The 21,811-nt window shown below is 35.0% G+C and overlaps 1 protein-coding gene across 4 annotated transcripts in view; it reads left to right on the top strand.

Moving 5' to 3' along the window:
* The window catches only part of CLTC (clathrin heavy chain), a 64,359-nt gene that overhangs the window by 40,975 nt on the left and 1,573 nt on the right, over positions 1-21,811 (top strand). For 2 of the 4 annotated variants that reach the window (XM_033089106.1, XM_033089105.1), the window contains 18 exons: positions 3,225-3,350; positions 3,985-4,127; positions 5,805-6,039; positions 9,422-9,544; positions 10,510-10,655; positions 10,880-11,063; positions 11,264-11,456; positions 11,912-12,069; positions 12,282-12,446; positions 12,571-12,678; positions 12,764-12,931; positions 13,054-13,203; positions 13,298-13,429; positions 13,547-13,657; positions 14,539-14,709; positions 15,098-15,319; positions 16,554-16,574; positions 20,184-20,259. In XM_033089106.1, coding sequence (XP_032944997.1) covers positions 3,225-3,350; positions 3,985-4,127; positions 5,805-6,039; positions 9,422-9,544; positions 10,510-10,655; positions 10,880-11,063; positions 11,264-11,456; positions 11,912-12,069; positions 12,282-12,446; positions 12,571-12,678; positions 12,764-12,931; positions 13,054-13,203; positions 13,298-13,429; positions 13,547-13,657; positions 14,539-14,709; positions 15,098-15,319; positions 16,554-16,574; positions 20,184-20,259 — 2,632 coding nt within the window. The remainder of the gene's footprint in view (positions 1-3,224; positions 3,351-3,984; positions 4,128-5,804; positions 6,040-9,421; positions 9,545-10,509; positions 10,656-10,879; positions 11,064-11,263; positions 11,457-11,911; positions 12,070-12,281; positions 12,447-12,570; positions 12,679-12,763; positions 12,932-13,053; positions 13,204-13,297; positions 13,430-13,546; positions 13,658-14,538; positions 14,710-15,097; positions 15,320-16,553; positions 16,575-20,183; positions 20,260-21,811) is intronic. The other 2 variants (XM_033089109.1, XM_033089107.1) reach the window with 1 other exon arrangement.

Raw genomic sequence — 21,811 nt, 5'->3', positions numbered from 1 at the left:
TATTCTGAGTGGCTTGGCTAGTATGATATGTTTGAACCCAAGACTTTCTGATATCAAAAAACTCTCCAAATGAGAAAGATTGATGCTTTATGCTTGACTAGTGTACCCCTAACACCAGTTCAGTTCCTCCTTTGAGTATCAGTACTGTTTCCTTTTTTTAAAAATACTACCAGTTTCTTAAACTGATTTGTTTTTGTTTTTATTAAGCTCTTAGTTCTTATGCTTCAGTTGTAATTTCTTTAGCATTGGGTTTTAATTTTTCAATTATGATGTATATGTAAAGCAGGACTAAATGAACTGTTTTCATTTTATTATGATCTTGAGCTTCAAAAAACATCCTCTGGATACTAGGATGGTGCAGCCTTAGGTTGCATAGCACGTAAGGTCTAATTACGTAAGGATTCTCCTTCCACACTTGTGAATTGGGTGCAGACTTGATAAAGTAGGGGAGTGGATATGGATTGTGGACTTATTAGCTATTGTTTGTTCTACCTCTACCTGTTACCTCCAGCAAAGTAACTAATGTGCCTCAGCCCCCGTTTCTACAACCACACACTGTGTTTATCAAGTATCTTGTATGCCAAAGGTGTTTAAGTGATAGCCGTTGTTAATAAGCTATGTTGGTGGGCCTTTGAAATAAGGTAGCATCAGTCTGCATGTTAATTCTATCAGGCAAATATTGTTTCTTTTTGATTTTAAGTTACTCCTGTCTCCTTGAAGGAATTTTAATTCCAGTCTGAGTTAAAGGTAAACCTGGTGTCCCGTCTTTAGATAATCTGAGATGGGAGCTCAATACTGAGATGTTACTATTGTATCCAGCCTTTCACCCCAGTAGTGAGAATGAACATACTAGACCATTTGCTCACTTTCCTTATTGACCTGTAGTGTGGTACCTGCAATGCTACATCTCATCATTACTATTATTAAAGTTCATTTTGGAGGTACATGATAATTGACTGGTGTTGTATGTAAACTCTGTGATGATGAGAAAAATACTTTGCTGCATCTGATCTTGAACATTCAAGTGTCAATTATATGCTAGCCACCAGGAATACAGAGATTGGTAGACTATCACCTCTCCTTTAAAGTAACTTGTGAGTAGGTTGATATGGTGTCATTGGCATCATTTGGCTCATGCCCTAACCTTGTAGAACTGTAGCTCTCTGTAGGAAGCATGGGACTGTTCTTCAGACTCCTGATCTGCTTCTGGCTACCTTTGATCTTATTTTCTATCATTTATCCTTTCCTGGTTTTACTTCAATTACACTGGCCTGCTTGCTATTGGTTTCCTGCCCCATTGCCTTTGCTTGTTCCCTTTTCCATTTTCTTCTCAGACCTTCATGACCTGCATCCTTACCTTTCGGATTTCTGACCAAATGTTATGAGAAAGGATGTTTCAGATTACCCTATCTAAAAGAAAACCTATCCTTCTTCAATCCTTACCTCCCTCATATCATGCTTTTTTTTTTCTTCTTTAAAATAACACTTAACACTATGAGACATTGTCTCTTCCCAGTACAATGTAAGTCCCTTGAGGGAATGCTTGCTTTGTTCCCTGCTGTATCTCTCATGCATAAGAACGGTGTCTGGTACATAGGCACTCAGTAAATATTACTTCAATGAATAACTTCATGTTTATCAAAACCTCTGACTGTGTTTATATAATTTCAATTTTGATCGTAAAATCTTTTCCCGTAATAGCTAGAGGGTAAACTTTTAATAAGTAAATAATTTAATAAGAAAATAATTTAGAATATTAATGCATTATTTACACATATGAAGTCGTACAAATTTAGACAATCCAGAAAGTATCCTAGTTTTTCCTACTTTTTCAATCTTATGTTTTCTTTGGGAATACAGTATAGTTGCCTTCGCCAGCAGAAATCTTAAGCACCCATGCATAAGAGTAGATTACCCAAGTAATCTTAGATTACTTGCAAGTGTATTTTCTCCCTAAATGGTAAAATAAAGTATGCATATTTTATGTGTATATTAAATAGATAAAGAAGATTAGTGTTGATCCATTAACTTTTTGATGTTTATTTAGCAGGAAAAACTTAGCTTACTGAAATCATTTGCGTAGGTAGATCAAATGTTCTTTCTAGAAATGATTGTAGCAGCTGTTTAGTATAGAGTCTTCATGCTGCTAAGTAATACTTGCTTTAGACTTTCCTTAATGTGAAAAATCTGCAGCTGGACTTCCACTTCAGATTTATAGCCATTTTGATTTTTTATTCAGGATTTTTCATGACTCAGATTTAGTCTGGTGTTCTCTTACCACTTCACAGACTAATCTTCGAATTATTTATAATTAGGTGGCTGACAGGCGCTAGACTCATTTTATTCTAATCTTGCAAATAATGTTTTTAATGGCTGTCATTGGGGAAAGTCCTATCCTGCTTAGTTCTACTTCCTTACTAGCCTATAATAGAGGAATCGTTTATTGAGGAATGTTTCACTGTGTGTAAATGAATTCCTGATGGAAACTGTTGTTTTTTGTGCTGTACCTTATGTCTGTGGAATGTAACAGGACATGTATCAGGTAAATGCCCAGTACAGGTCTTACCCCTGTCTATAATATTCGTGTCAATCCATAAAGTAGGATTGTAGCTTGACATTTGTAATGGTAAAAGCAATTGGCAATTTAAAGTTGTCTTTTTTTAAAGTGCTTTCTTTTTCTTAACCTTTTTCTTACTATAGCAACATGTGGTGTATTTAATTCATGGCCATCACCATCATGTTGCTCCTTGTAGACATTATTATAATAGAATGTTAGAGGCTAGCCATATAGATTGGAATTAGGGAGGGGTAAAAAAGTAAGTCGTTGGTTTGAAACAAATGTGAACCATTTATGTCATTTTGACAGTATATTGGTCTTAATTCACTTGAAGTATTGCTCTTAATGAAAGTCCCATTGTGATGATTTTATATCCTGAATGCCACTGGTGGCTCACAAATCTTAATTTGTTATTTTTTAAATTTTTTTGGTAAAGAGGATGTGTGGGAAGGACCTGGTATTTTGCTGTGAATCTAAGTGTTGATTAGTAAAAGTTTACCAAAACTGGGGTGGGCATTCTCCAACAATTAGGACATTTCTTTTTTTAAGAAAAGAGCTGAGGTTATGTGACTGTCTCCCACCAGTATAAAACAGATTCTCATATTTTACGTAGATTTGATACCTCACTGAGGAGAAAATTACGGTTTCTTTTTGTTCTTTTTTTTAGGAAGCGAAGCTAACAGATCAATTACCACTCATCATTGTGTGTGATCGATTCGACTTTGTCCATGATTTGGTGCTCTACTTATATAGAAATAATCTTCAAAAGTATATAGAGATATATGTACAGAAGGTAAGTAATATTGATGTAACTTAAAAAAATTAAATCTTACTGTAGATGTTACTTCTCACACTCTGGAAATCTTCATCCTTTTGAAAGTCTGTGCCCAATATAGTGGTCTGCTACAGTGGCTTTCAATATTTTTTTTCCACCAGAATCTTTCTTTGATTAAAAACTTTACATGCATGCCAAGTATGTAAAATAAAACAAAACTACTATAGTTGAAAAAGTTGGGTGGCTTACGCCCTACTTACTTGATAGCCCCTGAAGGGTCCATGTAGAGGTCATAGACTCCAAAGCACAGTTCTAAAATCATCTTAGATATAGATATTAGAAACTGTACCATCTAACTCCAGAAATAAAAAGGAAGTTTTGCTATAATGGAGGACTTTTTATTGGACAGTTTTCCATAGTCATTCTGTGACTTTAGCTTCTTTGAACTTATCCTTTGGAGCAATGCTGAGGTAATTAATTAACCAAGTCAGACTTCCTGCTGAATTCCTCGGTCTAGTTGCAAATTTAGACTCTCAGTTTATTACTGAATTTTAAAACTGAGCTTAAAAGAGGGAAATGTTTTATTTTCTAAAACTCCTTTTTACTTTGCTTATTAATAAAATAATGGCATTCTTCTATTTTTTAACCTTAGGTGAATCCAAGTCGACTTCCTGTAGTTATTGGAGGATTACTTGATGTTGATTGCTCTGAAGATGTCATTAAAAACTTGATTCTTGTTGTAAGAGGTCAATTCTCTACTGATGAGCTTGTTGCTGAGGTTGAAAAAAGAAACAGGTGTAGTACCGTTTTAACCTTCTTAAGTGGGAGAAATTAGTCTCGGCATGGTAATGGATAAAAATTACTTGTTGTCTAAAAGCTACTCAGAGATACAGTGTCCATAATTCCCTGGAAACACCTAATTTAGAAGAGATAAGCTAGCTGTAGCGCTGAAAAAAATGTGTTTTCTAGAACGTTACATCTGTCAAATAGAAAATCTGTTAACCTGGTTGATCACTTGTTTGCATATTTGTAATTACACCTACATGGGTTGACCTTGTGTATGTTTCTAATGTAAACTATGAAAAAAACCTCCTTTTACTTAGGTAAGATACCCTTATATTTAATAACTAATTCTCTCTGATAAATTGTTCTCAAGTGTAATAACAAAAAGAGTTCCCTATGTAATTCTGGGTTAAATTGATTTTTTATTTGGACCTTAGTGTAGTAATGTGAATTATGAATTAATAATATAAGTGCTTCTATTACTTATACAATGAAGTCTTGTTTTCGCTGGGACATTTTGATGAACTCTAGTGTTTAGAACATGTAGTAAATAAGGTTTGTGGATTGATACAACAGTGGGAAGTTACTATAGTTAGGAAAAGATATCAAGAAAGCCTGTGGATATGATTTTAACCTGAGTTGGTATAGGTATCCTATTAATGGCATTTATAAAATTTGTATTTGAATGTTTCAAACATGGAAAATTTCTGCATGTAAGGTCAATGGAGATAGAGAATATAATACTGATTTTAAAAGTTTGAGCCTAGTTTGAAGTGATTGATAATAACAATTTAACATGTAGAGAGATTTCAGTTGAGTCTTATGTCTAATACCTGAAAACAATCTTCTTTGTTGTGTATTCCAAGGAAAGAGCCAGACAGTTACAGTTAGACAATTTGGTCTTTAAGTGACAAATTATATTGTGATAAATGAAATTCACATCTAAGTCATTAGTCTAGATGTGCCTTAATCTTTCTTGTTTCAGTTAACATGGAACATCTGCTTGGCTTGCACATATTTATAGGACCTTGATTTTTTGCTTTTATTAATAGAAGAGTTAAGTGTCTTTACCATAATGGGAGTGTGTTCATAATAACTACATGAATTTGATAGCCAAAATAATGGTCGTCTGCTCTTTTTCTGGGTGATTTTGATATTTAATGGAATTCTAGAATTATTAAACCCAGAACTTCTAAAGCCACCAGATTTTGTTCCCAGTGTGCGTTTAGAGTACTGCCTCCTTTGGCTGTAGGTATTGCATATTAACTGTTAAATTTGAAAGGAACCTCAGATAATGTGACCTATTTTCTCATAGCACATCCCCAGCCTACCCCTAAACAAAATTTATCTGAAGTCTAGATAGTCTACTGTGAAAAAAGAACAGTCTATGAATCTATAATCTCTTCTTTCAATGTCTTATCTAGATATGTAGCAGATAAGTCTGGGAGAGTATAGTCTTATATACCTTCTGTGTACTCTTAGGCAAATCATTTAACTATCTCTGAGCCTTAATTTCTCAATTTGTAGTAGGATTGTTGAGAATTCAAAATAATGTATGGAACGCACATTATAGATCATAAAGTACTTACATAGTAAACTTACATAGTAAACATGTCAAGGATGTGTTATTTAGATAATGCAGTATGTGTGTGCATGGGTTTTTTCGTTTGTTTTGTTTTTTCTTACTAGATTGAAACTGCTTCTGCCTTGGCTAGAGGCCAGAATTCATGAGGGCTGTGAAGAGCCTGCTACTCACAATGCCTTAGCCAAAATCTACATAGACAGTAACAACAACCCAGAGAGATTTCTTCGTGAAAATCCTTATTATGACAGTCGTGTTGTTGGAAAGTATTGTGAGAAGAGAGATCCACATCTGGCCTGTGTTGCTTATGAACGTGGCCAGTGTGATCAGGAACTTATTAATGTGAGTACTGCTTGCTGAGTATATAGAGAGAAGGCTACATTTTAAAACACTTGTTAGATAATGTTAGATTAGTGAATTTTGAGAGTGATTTTAGTTAATATAAAGAGCTTTTGGAAGACACGTGCTTTTTTCATTTTTCAATTAGAGTTGACATACAATACTGTATTAGTTTCAGGTGTACAACATGGTGATTAGTTTCTGGTGTACAACACGATTACGAAGTGATCACCCCAATAAATCCAGTACCCATCTGACACTATACATAGTTATTACAATATTATTGATTATATTCCTTATGCTATACCCTACATCCCCATGACTACTTTGTAACAATCGATTTGTACTTAATCCCTTCCCCTTTTTCACTGACTTCCTAACCCCTCTCACATATGGCAACCATCAAAATGTTCTCTGTACCTAGGTATGAGTTTGTTTCTGTTTTGTTTGTTTATTTTGTTCTTTAGATTCCACATATAAGCGAAATCACATTGCATCTGTCTTTCTCTGCTTGACACTCCACTCAGCACAATACCCTCCAGGTCCATCCATGCCGCCACAGATGGCAGGAACCCATTTCCTTCTATGGCTGAGCAATATTCCATTGTTTATATGTACCACCTACTCTTTATCCATTCATCCATCAATGTACACCCAAGCTGCCTCCACATCTTGGCCATTGTAAACAATGCTTCAGTGAACATATGGATGCACACGTCCCGCTGAAGTAGTGTTTTGGGTTTCTTCAGATGAATCCCCAGAAGTGGGATTACTGGGTCCTCCTTTGTCTCTTATTGCAGCTTTTGTTTTGAAGTCTATTTTTGTCTAGTGTAAGTATTGCTACCCCAGGTTTTTTTTTTTCTTTCTTCCATTTTTATGAAAATTTTCGTTTTTGCTTTCAGTCTGTATGTGTCTTTCAATCTGAGTTGCGTCTCTTGTAGGTAGCGTATGTAGGGGTCTTATTTTCTTACCCATTCAGCCACTGTGCTTTTTGATTGGAGCATTTAATCCATTTACATTTAATGTAATTGTTGACAGATATGTAGTTATTGCCATTTTATTATTCATATTTTTTATTTTCTTTCTCTTTTTCTTGTCCTAAAGAAGCCCCTCTAACATTTCTTGTAATACTGATTTGGTGGTGATGACTCCTTTAGATTTTTCATGTCTGGGAAGCTCTTTTATCTTTCCTTTGAGTGTAAATGATAGCCTTGCTGGGTAGAATACCCTTGGTTGTAGATCCTTGTTTTTCATTGCTTTTAATATTTTGTGCCAATCCCTTCTGGGCTGTAAAATTTCTGTTGAGAAATCAGCTGACAATCTTATGGGAGGTCCCTTTAAGTAACTAACCGCTTTTCTTTTGCTGCTTTTAAGATTCTCTCTTTGTGTTTGAACTTTGGCATTTTAATTATGACGTGTCTTGGTGTGGTCCTCTTTGGATTCATCTTGTTTGGATTTCTCTGCGGAAGACACATGATTTTTTAAAAAATTTATTTGCCAATAGTTGTGATCTTAAAATGTCCAAAATAGTAGATCAAATCTGTATTCACTTATTAACATTTTAACCCCACTAGTTTTTTCACTTGTGTTTTTGTGTGCTATCTCATACATGCACGTACACACCATGCATACATTTTTTTAAACATATGAGAAATTTCATATATCATGGCCTCTTCAGTGTGTATTTCCTAACAATAAGGATGTGTATTCTCTTTCATAAGGACATTATAAATACCAATTTCAGTCAGTTTGACACTGATGGAATACTTCTTAAAATTTATTTTATTCCAGTTTTGTCCGTTGACTAGCAATTTTTCCCTCCAGTCTAGGATTACATATTGCATATAGTTGTCATATCTCTTTAGTATCTTTTAATGTGAAACAGTTCTTCAGCCTTTCTTTGTCTTTGTAAAAAGTCTTTTTTTTCTATTTGTAACTTTTTATTGCTGTGGAATTCACATATCGTGAACCATTTGAAAGTGACACAACAATTCAATTACAGTACGTTCACAATGTTGTGTAATCTCCACATCTATCTAGTTTGAAGTTTTCATCACCTCATAAGGAAACCAGGTAATCATTGAGCAGTTGTGTCATGTTTTCCCTTCTTCCTATCTATCCCCTGACAACCGAGCTTCTTCTGTCTCGATGGATTTACCTATTCTGTATATTTCAGATAAATGAAAAGTCTCTTTTTTAAAAAGAGAGTGGTGTTCACTTTGAGTTTCTCTGATAGTTCCTCCTGATTAGATTTAGATTGTACATTTCCATCCAGAATATTGCTTAAGTGATTTGTCTTTCTCATGCTGTTATATGCAGAAGCACCTGACATTCTTTTGTCCCTCATTTGTGGAGGTACTTTTTATCAAGTTGTCAATTTCTTTACTGTGTAATTATTGTATTTTCCCTTGCAGATATTAAGTAGTCTGCAAGGAGACACTTAAAACCATGCATATACCCTGTCCCCATGTCTCCCTTCCTTCACCAATTTAGAATCTATTGATATTTCTTGAACCATTCTTCATGTGTTTATTGCAAAATGACAATTTTTCCAACTCCAGCACTTTCTCCGCATTTATCAGTCAGTACTCATGTATTCATGTACTCATGAATTTCTCTTTTATTCAATAGGTTATAATCAATCCACCACTGTTGTTTTGGTACTTCAATTCCGTTTTGGCTAATAGAAACCCTTTCAGCCTGTTTCCCAGGCTGTTTTGTGTCATGGTCTCATCATTCTTTGAGCACTTCTTTATTTTTTGGCATAGCAAGTTACAACATGCTCTTTTACTCTCCCAGCCCTGGAATACACCATTTTTCCCTGGGGAATGCCATTAAAAATTCAGATCTGGTCTATTAGGTGTATTTGCTTTAAGGATCGTTCAGTGGTCAGAAATATATGCATATATGTACATACATCCTTTCATATACATGTATACATATGTATGCATGTACACATAGAAAAATAAACACACAGGACTAACTAGTAAAACACTGGAAAGAAAGCAATGAAGTTGGACTAGCCCTACCGTATATTAAAGCACGTTATAAAGCCTCTATAAAACATACAGTACTGGTACATGAATAGACAGACTAGTAGACTATGAAGTGCAAATAGAAGTATAGATCCAACATCTATACTTGGGATGCTTTTTAAAGGACTCCAGAAATTAATAACTATGTTTTTTCTGGTGATTGAATTTTAATTTAAAAAAAAAAGAAAAGCTTGGTTGTGACTTATTCAAGATTATATGTAAAAATAGTGGGTTTTTTTCCCCTATAAACAAACATGGTTTAAATGATAGGAAATAACCTTTAAAAGTAAAGTCAGTTATAAAAAGTCTTCACTTCTTACCTTGAAAATAATCTTTAATATCTCGTATAGGTTTGTAATGAGAATTCCCTCTTCAAAAGTCTTTCCCGCTACCTCGTGCGCCGAAAGGATCCAGAATTGTGGGGTAGTGTGCTGCTGGAAAGCAATCCTTACAGGAGACCACTAATTGACCAGGTAAAATTGACAAATGTGTTTCAGGCTCATCTTTTTAGCTATGATAAAACCTTTCGCTTCATATACCCAAATATACTCAAATGGGTCATATTTAACTGAAAGAAGATAGTAAAAAGTAGAAAATTTTAAAAAAATTAATTATAAGACAATATCATAAATGTTAACAAAAATAAAATACATCCTCCACAAGGAAATACATCCCAAAAAAGATTATTTCATTATGTAAAACTCTAATCATCATAGTTCAAAAAGAAAACAGCAAGCTAAACATTTAATGAATAAGAATTGCTATTACTAATACCTGAGAAATTCTAAAATTGATTGGAAATATTCAAGACAGTGGTAAGTTAGCCAAGGATAAGAATTGATAACAGAAAATACAAAAGACCAAATGGGTCAATATTAAATCTCCCTAGTAAGCAGAGAACTGCAAAACAGATGTGGGCTTATAACTATATAAAATTGAAATATTTTTTAAAACCCTAAAATTTGGAAGTTATAATGGTTATTAAATTCTTATAGAAGTATAAATATGGAAGAGAATAAATTAAAAGCTGTTAATTTTTTGTTCCTCTTCTAAGCATTTCTAAGGAAAATTTTCAAGTAGATACAAAGCTTCCTGGAAAAAATATTGCAACACCTGTGAACCGTACAAATAGCCAAAAAGAGAGGAATTACTGAATATAGAATGCCACCGCTATATGGCTATTAAAGTGATACTGGGGAATGGTTATTATGAATAATGTTTTAATCAGGGAAAGGATAGAAATAGGAAGATATTTCAAGAGAATGGAAGTATACGTGATATGGGTATACATGAATTTGTGTACAAAGACCTTTGGCTGGTAAATTTAAAGATATTTTCCTCCATTCTTTTCTACCTATTTCTACTAAAAGGCCAATTTAGTAGATATCTTCAAAATCACCTTGATTCTCAGTATTTATTGGCTATATACCCTCTCTAGGTTGTACAAACTGCCTTGTCTGAGACTCAGGACCCTGAGGAAGTATCAGTGACTGTCAAGGCTTTTATGACTGCAGACCTTCCTAATGAACTCATTGAACTGCTGGAGAAAATTGTCCTTGATAACTCTGTATTCAGTGAACACAGGTATGCTATGAGAGAGGTCCATTGGCTATTTATATTCAGTCTTTAATTGTGGCCTTGCAGTTTTGGGAAGGAACAAAGACACCAAGATTGGAGAATGTTGTTTTCTACTACCCTCCTCTTCTCATCCTACCTCTTGAGACAAAAAAACTCTTTATAGCTGCACTGTTGATCCTTTATGACTTGTGAGCTTTTAAAATGTTGCATTCAAATCTTTTTTCTTAAAGGAATCTGCAGAACCTCCTCATCCTCACTGCAATCAAGGCTGACCGTACCCGTGTTATGGAATATATTAACCGCCTGGATAATTATGATGCACCAGATATTGCCAACATTGCCATCAGCAACGAGCTGTTTGAAGAAGCATTTGCCATTTTCCGGAAATTTGATGTTAACACTTCAGCAGTGCAGGTGAATAAGTCTTTAGACTACCCAACTTGATATACTAAATATAATGACTTCTCTTCATTCCATATATGCACTTTCCTATGAAGGTAGGCACATCTGATTGTGGTGGCAGTGAGAACAATAAAATCCTGACTGCTTAATCGTAATTGCCATGTGTTAAGATACATTTTACTGTAACACTAATTCAAAAATTGGTTGTGTAGGTCTTAATTGAACATATTGGAAATTTGGATCGGGCATATGAGTTTGCTGAACGTTGCAATGAACCTGCAGTCTGGAGTCAACTTGCGAAAGCCCAGTTGCAGAAAGGAATGGTGAAAGAAGCCATTGATTCTTACATCAAAGCGGATGATCCTTCGTCCTACATGGAAGTTGTTCAGGCTGCCAATACTAGTGGTACGACTTCTTTTAGGTGTTTGTGATATCAGAAAATGTACTTAAGCTATGATTAAGCTAGGCATTAATATGTTTGTATATTCTGAGTTATGTAGGAGTTAAGACACTGTAGGATTACTTGTGAAAACATTTAGCTCTCCATCTTAGTCCAGATAAAGAGAGGCTACATCTTGTGGACTTACAAAGGTCCATGGAGACAATTAATTTTCTGTTTTGAAGGCTCATAAAATCCTGATCGAGTTCTAATCTTACAACTTAAAAGGGGAATTCAACTGTTCTTTGTGGTAATAATACAGAAGCGTAATAGTTTTGCTATTGTAGATGTATTTCACTGATTACATGTGTTATTGTCTATAATGTTTCCTTGAAAAGGAAATTAATAGCAATTCTCATTTACTTGGGTGAAAAGTTAAATGTTAGTGTTAGGATTAATTTTTTTCTTTTTTCATACCTAGGAAACTGGGAAGAACTGGTAAAGTACTTGCAGATGGCCCGTAAGAAGGCTCGTGAGTCCTATGTGGAGACAGAATTGATATTTGCACTGGCTAAAACAAACCGCCTTGCAGAGTTAGAAGAATTCATCAATGGGCCAAATAATGCTCACATCCAGCAAGTAAGTTTCCTGTTCAGAAATTTTGGCAGAGCTGAAAAATAAATAGTTGAGTAATTTTATTTGTTTGGTAGGATCAACAGATCACAACCGAAGATTTCTAAGGAAAAAAAAATTTACAGGAAAAGTATTATTTCTCAGTGTTAAATTGAATTTTGACTTTGGAAAGAGAATTGAGTTTAGGCTTACCTAGACTGAATTGTCTTTTTTTCCAGGTTGGTGACCGTTGTTATGATGAAAAAATGTATGATGCTGCTAAGTTGTTATACAATAATGTTTCCAATTTTGGACGCTTGGCATCTACCCTGGTTCACCTGGGTGAATATCAGGCAGCTGTTGATGGAGCTAGGAAAGCTAACAGCACTCGAACATGGAAAGAGGTAATCTCAACACCCGTTTGAATGAAGAACTCAGATGCTCTTTAAAAATGCTCTTTAAACTGATTGATTGAATTAACCAGCTATGTTTACATTTGAGTTCACATAATTGAAACTTTTATTGTAGGTCTGCTTTGCCTGTGTAGATGGGAAAGAATTCCGTCTCGCTCAGATGTGTGGACTTCATATTGTAGTACATGCAGACGAGTTGGAGGAACTTATCAACTACTATCAGGTAATGAACAGGAATCTTTTATATTAACTGAGATCTTACGTATGCCATGGATGTTCTTATCTTATTTAATGTTTCCTTTCTTTAGGATCGTGGCTATTTTGAAGAACTGATAACCATGTTGGAAGCAGCACTGGGCCTTGAGCGAGCTCATATGGGCATGTTTACTGAATTAGCCATTCTATATTCTAAATTTAAGCCACAGAAAATGCGGGAGCATCTGGAGCTTTTCTGGTCCAGAGTGAATATTCCTAAGGTAACCAACCTTTAACATTGTGAAGCAGTTCTGAAGCTGACACTACTTTAAAATATCTTTTTTTAGGCTATTAGCTAGAATTAGAGACTCGTATTTAAAGCAATTAAATATGTCTCATGCAGGTGCTAAGAGCTGCAGAACAAGCTCATCTTTGGGCAGAATTGGTATTTTTGTATGACAAGTATGAAGAATATGATAATGCCATAATTACCATGATGAATCATCCAACTGATGCATGGAAAGAAGGGCAGTTCAAAGATATCATTACCAAGGTGTGTACCTTTTTCAGAAGACAAAGACTTCAGAAGGAGTAAGCTCATTAGGAAATAAATGTGACTGACTTACATATGCATTTTCCCATTTTAGGTTGCCAATGTGGAACTGTACTACAGAGCAATACAGTTCTACTTAGAATTCAAGCCTCTGTTGTTAAATGATTTGCTGATGGTGCTGTCTCCCCGGTTGGATCATACTCGTGCAGTCAATTATTTCAGCAAGGTAATCATTTTTAAAACTTCAGAACTTTATGACAAGGGTCTAAAACATACTTGGATTGCTTTTGTCCATGGAACTTGAACAATGTGCTATATTTGTAAGAAACTCTTTATTTTAAAGGTTAAACAGCTACCACTGGTGAAACCATATTTGCGTTCAGTTCAGAACCACAACAACAAATCTGTGAACGAGTCATTGAACAACCTCTTTATTACAGAAGAAGATTATCAGGTAAAACCTTTTGGTTCTTGCATCTGTTCTCAAAACTCAAGTTATGACTGGGTTGTAAAGTTGGTATGTTTTGCAGTAAAAAAGCCCATTATACCTCAAGACTACAAACAGTAGGTACTTGTGTGCCGAGGGTCTAAATTTAGTGAGGTTTTCAAGATTGGTAAACCTGCTTTCTAATTAAATGCCAAGGTTGCAGAATTTTGCTTAGATCTTGACTTGCTTTAGGTTACTTCATCCTAACCTAGATTTTAGGTAGTTTTGAAAGTCTTTGATTTCTTAAGTAGTCCATAAAACTTCTTTAGTATTAACTGTATTTTTTCACTGCTTTTCTTGCCCAATACCATATTAGTATCTTTTAGTAAACTTTACCTTGTGAAGCATTTCACAAAAACAAAATTAATTAGAGATAAGGTTCAGCTAGTTGCCTTTTTTCTTTCTCTCAATACCATTTTCTTTTAGGCTCAGATGCCATGCCCATCTGTATGACTAAATATCATGTTGAGTTGTATCAGAAGTTTAAATCTTACCCTCCAATTACAAATCTTAACCCTCCAAATTACAAATCCTCCCAATTTCATAACCAGTCAGGTTAGTCCTTGATACTGAAAACCTTGGAGAAAATTATACCATTAGAGATTTTAGAGTACCTTTGAGGAATTTATTTGTTATAACATTAGATTGAAGAACCTTGATGCTTGTTCAAATTACAACCTTGTGGTTTGATGCTTGAATCTAGGCTGTCATATTATAATGATCAAGTCATGTACAATTAGTTGTGTACAGTAACAGCTTATTGATCGAGAATGGTAGAACATAGACTTTAAACGAAAATGAAATACTGAATTGGCATTTGGATGGCTTTGTTTTATTATTTTTTTAAGGCTCTGCGGACATCAATAGATGCCTATGACAACTTTGACAATATCTCGCTTGCTCAGCGTTTGGAAAAACATGAACTCATCGAGTTCAGAAGAATTGCTGCTTATCTCTTCAAAGGCAACAATCGCTGGAAACAGAGTGTTGAACTGTGCAAGAAAGATAGCCTGTACAAGGTGGATAAAGTTGGTGGGGGCAGAGCTGTTAAACCAAGTAATAGATGATCTGTGCTAACCCTGAAATGGTATATTACAAGTGATTATAGTCTGTGAAAGTATTAAGTTTGTTAATTTGAGAATTGCTTTTAAGCCCCCATTTGAGGAGATGGCAGTTAAGTCAATTTCTTCATTCTAGGGAGCTCTCTTAAGTTTATGTCAAACCTCTCTCTGTTTTTTTTTTAAAAAAAACAACACAAAGGACATGCTTTACACTGACCTTTTCTTTCAACAAATCTTTAATTTAAATGATATAACTGGGAGGGTTTTTTCCCCCATTGAATTACTTGGGTTACCAGTTTGGTATATTTGAGTGGAATGTTTGATCTTCATCCTTTCCTTTGACTAGGATGCTATGCAGTACGCTTCTGAATCTAAAGATACTGAGTTGGCTGAAGAACTCCTACAGTGGTTTTTGCAGGAAGAAAAAAGAGAGTGCTTTGGCGCTTGTCTCTTTACCTGTTATGATCTTTTAAGGCCAGATGTTGTCCTGGAAACTGCCTGGAGGCACAATATCATGGATTTTGCCATGCCCTATTTCATCCAGGTTATGAAGGAATACTTGACAAAGGTAATGACACCTCTGGATCTATTTAGAACTAATTATCTTGAGCATATGTAAAACTCCATGTGCAGACTTACTTTTTCAAGTGTTTTTTCTCTAGAAGTGAGTCATTTTATTGATCATAAAATATTCCTGTTCTCCATAAATTTTAAATGTCTGACAAATGACATTGCATAGGAAAGGGAATTAAAACATGACTTGTCAGAATGTTTATCCTCAGTGTTTTTCTGGGGATGAATAGTATTCTATATTGTATGTTTGTTTTTTTTTAAACATTTGATATATTTTTTTTTTTCAAAGTAATGTCTTCCTCAAATTAGTTCTTTTAACTCAGATGTCCATAACTTAGTAGTGTAGATTCCCTTTATTTGGTTGGTTCTTGACTGTAATATGTATGTCTGTTTCCCTTGGGGAAGCTACATCTGTATTCTTAATATCCTGTTAATCTTCTCAATATTTTGATAGTTTTGCCCCTAATTAAAAATATAATAGGAGGTTAACAATTAACACATTTCCTAAAAGTGCATTAAATAATCTGGGCGTGTAATCACATAAAATTCACTTATTCATCTTAGTGTCCCTTTATGATATTAGAATATTTTTTACCCTGTTTTCAACAGTTACTAGTTTTCTTGCTGTAGAATGTTTTAAAATGGTCCTAAAGGATCCATTTTATGAAAGCGAAACATGCTTATTAAAATCAGTTTCACATCTGATCTCTTCAGCATGCCTATTTAAAGGGGGTAAAATAGCACACCACTAACAACCCCTCGTATACGGAGTATTTGCTTCGGCAACCATTTAATTAGATACCATTGTGTCCAGTTAATTGAAGAATTAACACTTTCTGTGTATAAACTGCTTGACGTTCAGTGTAAGAGAAAAAACAGTTGCCTTATCTTAGCCATAGATGAGATAGCTTCTTTTCTTATGCATAATGCCAACTTGAGACCTGGCTCTAAGCTGCTGTTAACCGAAGTGCTATAAATTTTACTAGCATTTAAGCTGCTTTCTTTCACACTGACTCTAGCATAAATTCTTCTGCGATAAGCTCTGAAGTTAAAAAAATACATATATATTCTAAATTTTGCTTCCAGTATGCCCTTTATTTTCACTTTTCTCATACCTTTTTTAGTGGTTAGATGTTTCTCCCCTAAACCTTTGTTGCTGATTCTACCTTTTTATGCTCAATATGGAATTTGATTTTTTTCTAAGCTGCACCTTCTGAATTCCTTTGCAGGTTGATGCAATAAAGGAAAAGGTGAAAGTTGATTCTTTTCCATCTTTAAGTCTGGAGGACTAAGTCTAAGGAATTTGCATGATTTTTTTTCCTTCCTTTTCTACACTGCTGCTGCTGCTTTTTCCCCCCAATAAATTTTCACTAAAGCCTCTGCAAGTCCCTTGAAACATAACTATAATAGAGCTGTAGGACGTTAGTAGATGTTTGCTACTAATCGGCTAATAGGCTTTAGGAAGGGCAGGAGGCTAATCAGTAGTTGGTTCACAGTCTCTTAAATATATTATTAAAAACTGAGCATGGTGAGTTTCCATATTCCAAAGTTTCAGGAAATTTCCCTGTCAGGGTATCCGGACTGTAATAGGATTTTCTTAATACTCTAAATAAATTTAAACAGCCTCTGGTTTTATTTTGTGAGCTTGCCTGACAGTTGTTGAATTTATATATGTATATACATGCCCTAAAAGGCTTTTTGGGTTTTTTTTTGGTATTGAAGGACTGTGATCCAGTTTCTGATCTCTTGATTCTTACTAATTTTTTGCTGAAAGTAGATACAAGAGATACTAGCTGCTTCCGAAGAGACTTTCCTCATGTTTCTCCAGGTGTCCAGTTCTTATGGTGCTAGTCCATTTTCAAGAGGAATCAAAACTTTTTAAATCATGAGAGTAGCTTGCTATCATTGTTGCAAAGCAACATGGATTATTTCTGTATATAACGAAGCAATATTAACTTCTACTTTTTGTAATAAGACACACCTCTGAAGCTACCTAAAATTTGCTCTCTTGTTCATCTGTTGGCTTGTCCAAGGTCAAATTTAGGCACCTTTTGGTTGCTGCTTCCTGTATTGGCTTGTCTCCATCCCAATATAAATGAAACCAACTTGCAAGTGTATGTCTGGTATCAAATTGTGGTAAGAGGGGGGGGGGAGGTAAAGGAGAGTTGTAACAAATTTAAAAGAATTTGGGTGGGGGACAATGCCTTGGGATTCTGTTGAACCAAACTGGAGTCACCATTGGAACTTAGGGCAAACCTGAGTAAAATACATTGTGTGTGAGGCCCTTCAGCAGCTAGTAAGCAAGGCAGTTAGAAAGCGTGTGTGTGAAAACCAGGTAAATGAACTGCAGTGGTATGCGTTGTTTTAAATCAAGCATGTACAACAGTCATTGCAATTACATCATACTATTTCTGAAACTCTTAAAGCATTGCTGTGGGCTGTGTGTGTTTCTTGAGAGCCTGTAAAGCAACAGTCATCTTCAGATCTCACTTCTTGCTTCAGTACTTTTGCCTTTTTTTCATGCACACATACACCAAAATAACTGACTGCATGTTAACTTTTCTTGTGCAGCATATTGCAGTCTTTGTGGAAAAGCCTTTTACATTATAGTGAATTTTCAACAGTGCAGATGGAACTGAACTCAGTGACGTGCTTACGTGTAATTTTTCTTTTTAAACCCAAGGATCAGAAACTTTTGTTACAGCTCTTAACAAAAGCTTGTGTTCATAAAAGCCTTCTCTGCTTTTCTTTTCTGAGCAATCTAAATTGGGTCAGTGGAAACAAAAATTGGATGTTGCTGTGCCAGAGGCTGTCCCATTATACAGACAAATCAAAATTTTTTGCTTAGCTTGATGCTACTCCTTCAGAGTTACTTTTTGTTTTTTCCCCTTGTGCCCAGCCTGCCTATGTCTATGCCTGGGCGTGTGTATTGCTAGCTTTTCTAAGTCTTACATGTCCTTCTGTAGTAGGACTTCTGTCCTCAACATCTGTGTGAGACATTAACTTTTTAAACATGTGTTCACTTTAGATTCTTTTCCTTGAAAATCTGGAAATGTATTATGTGGTTGTTGGTTTTTTTGTTTTTCATTTTTCTTCTTCTTAGAAGTTATTAATGTATACACATCCGTGTATTTTTTTGTACAACTTCTTTAGCTCACTTTTGGATACCGTTTAGGTTAGCAGAACTCCATCTGACCCTTCATGGCACAGACTGTGCTTTAAAGTATATAGCTATAATAATTTTTGTTTATAAGTTTGGATGCCAAACAGTGGGTATTTCTTGTGGTATTTATATTCCATAGCAGTCTTTAATTTGATACTGAGGTAACTGAACGAACACTTAGGTTATAAAATAGGAAAATAGTCTACAAAAGCAAATTAACCCATATTCCTAAGGTAGAAAAATGACATTTTACCTGAAGGTGTCTAGAGTCTATTTCAGTTTACTTTTCTCAAATTTTGTTCCCTTACAAATTAGGATTAGACCCATATTTATGATACTTAATGTGAAATAACTAAAACATATACGAAATACCGTCATAACCTGAATGGCTGATCTGAAGACTCCAACACACTATTTTGAATAGTTTCAAATAGAAACTAGGGGCAGCCTTAACCTTTTTAGGACCCAGTCTTCATAGCCTTTTCATTGAAGTTGGCATGTCTTTTATGCCTTTTTGAAGAACATGTAGGGAACATTCGTAAAAGGTTCCTTCCTGCACTCTGCCCCCCATCTCACTCAGCACATTTGTGACTTTGAAAAACACTAGTAGGAATAACATCGAGACTTGAAGTTTAATTTTACTTCAGGTATGATGTAGTGCAATTACAAGGCTTTGGTTGAGATACCAACTTTTAAATATAGTTTAAAAGACAAATATAGTTTCAAAGGCAAATGGAAGTTGTACAGTGGAGATTCTCTAATCCTAGTGTCCCAATGTCACTTCTCCCTAATTCTTCACAGCATTGAAGAATCACGTCATGTTAGTCCTAGGAAGAACTTTGCAGATATCTCATTCACCCATCTCAGGAAATTTTTTGAGGATCAGTGCAGTGGTTTGCCAAGGTCACACAACTAGTTAGTAGAAGGACCTATGTATTCCAGCTCCTTTCTTTCACTAATACATTTGGACTCCTCTACAGTATTATTTCTGTCTGATCTATCCACTTCTATTTAGAGTAGCTAGCATATAATAGCCATTTACTTCTTTGGCTTAATTAAAAGCAAAAAATTTCTTCCTTGAAGAAGTTGAGGCAAAATCGGGTATTCCTAATTACTTCTTAGAAAATTGAGCATAAAATCATGCAGCCTGTCTTTATATAAAAAGATCAGATACGGAGCCACTTGAGTCTTAAACTTCAGTCCACACCTGTAACCAGTATCAGCAGAAGCTGTACACACTGGGCAAAAGGTAGCTTATTCTGCACAAGTACTTGTCTAGTCCTTAGACTCATTTTACTTTTTTGAATACCATTTCCTTTTGGGAGGAAGTCTTGCCAGGTCATGAGTTCATTATTACTATCTCTGATAGGGTTTAGTCTTCATTTGAAAAAGTGGTTCCTTCTCATTATCTCCCTCCCTCAGGCTGGCTGCATCCTAGCATGCCCAGTTGTAGCCTGGTGTGCGCTTTTATGGCATTTATAAATCCCTCCTTCCTGAGGGTTTATAATGACAGTGCTAAAAATCACCTTGACTGAAGTATGAACATTGCCATTGAATTTGAGGGGCCTGAGAATGTTCTTTCTAGTCCGTTTTATTTTGACAAAATTTAACATACTAAGGCTTTTCCACTTTCTGCCATAAACCTAGGTTTATAATACTTTTGAGATGCTAATTAACATTACCTGTTTTTCTCCAGGTGGACAAATTAGATGCTTCAGAATCACTGAGAAAAGAAGAAGAACAAGCTACAGAGACGCAACCTATTGTTTATGGTAATCTCTGTCTCTTTTTATCCTCACAGAAATACAGTAGACAGATGTTTCATTCTCTAGGGATTCTACCTCAAAGATAATCTGCTAAAGTGTAAAAAGTCTCTATGAGTTAAGAAATAATACTTTAATTTTTTTTTCCTGCAAACAATCTTAAAGCAGGCATTGACATTATTCACTAAGATAATCTTAAATGAAAAGACAATCTCAAAAAACTTATGATCATAACCTAAATTTTCCTGTGGTCTGGTCACTGATTGATTATTCCTAAATTACTGAGAAAGAAGTATTAGTGAGTTCAATTTTCAGAAGCGCCAAAGCTTTTTTAGTATGTTTTACATAAAGAGAACATCCTCTCTTTAAATTCTAACTGGGACAAAGAACTTGTATAGAGTTTCCATTTGAGAACTTTCCAGAGAGGTAGGATATTGAAATTCTCAGTGAATATTTAAGGTAATGCAGTTCCTTCTTACATGTCTGAACTACTTCCCGTTTCCATCTCACTCTTGGTAAACAGATTCATTTGAACAATGAACTTGAAAGGTATAGGTTATACCAGTATGACCAGGTGTTCTTTGGAGGAGGACATAAAATTGTGACCATTGTATCTCATCCTGCTAAAGAAAATGATAATATACAAATCTATTATGGTATTGTCTCCTTTATATTATAAATAACAAGGACTTCAGAAATTTAGTGGACCAGATAGTTTTGATAAAGTTGGAGAAGATAAACTTTAAATAGATTCTAGACATGGGAACAAGATGTTTGACATATTTGAGATGGGAAACACAGGAACAAAAACAGGGTAAGTATAATAATTTGGGGTCACCTACTGAATTTGGCTTGCTTCGGGGTGTTTAAAAGGACAGGCCTTGTAGGCAATTGACAGTGGGGTTGAAATTTTAAGAAAATGTCAAAACAAGGTTAGAAGAAATTTTTTTTTAATACACTGTAGGTTTGCAAAAAGAATTTGCTTACTAAAGACAATTTTGGTTGCTATTCACAAAAAGGAGAGACATGAGGTCACTTGTCTGGGAGAAATCTTGTTCAAGGTTTACATTCTAGTGGGAGAGTACTTTTGTGGGGGCTGAATAGAGGTGTTATGTTTTCTCCCTCTAAATAAGCCAGGTTCTCTACAGGTTGTTTTCTGTATGTGGTCAACTACTATTTAAACGTCATTAGAGTGTTAGCATAGTATTTGAAAGAGGTATGCTCTAGTGGATTTCATACCTAATGTATATTTGAATATGTCTTATTTTTTATTGCTCTCTCTAAGTACTGGATTCTTTGCTCAAAATGCGTTAGGGTTCATGACTGTTTAGATGCATTTAAATTTAACTTTAAAAGCTCAGTTGTGTTGAAACTATGTTGTTAAAAAATTGTTTTCTGTGTTAATTATGTATAATCACCAAATCTAATGTGCGAGTACCATGTGGTGATAGGCTTATTAGCAGATGTCTTGCCTGATCATGTCAAGCATGCATGTGCATATTGCTTTAAAAGATACGAAGTAACGTAATTATTGTGACAGTTCTGGCCCTCGGCCCTGCAC

Source organism: Rhinolophus ferrumequinum, chromosome 21 (assembly GCF_004115265.2).
Source record: "Rhinolophus ferrumequinum isolate MPI-CBG mRhiFer1 chromosome 21, mRhiFer1_v1.p, whole genome shotgun sequence".
NCBI lineage: Eukaryota > Metazoa > Chordata > Mammalia > Chiroptera > Rhinolophidae > Rhinolophus > Rhinolophus ferrumequinum.
This window is presented reverse-complemented; position numbering and strand designations above follow the sequence as displayed.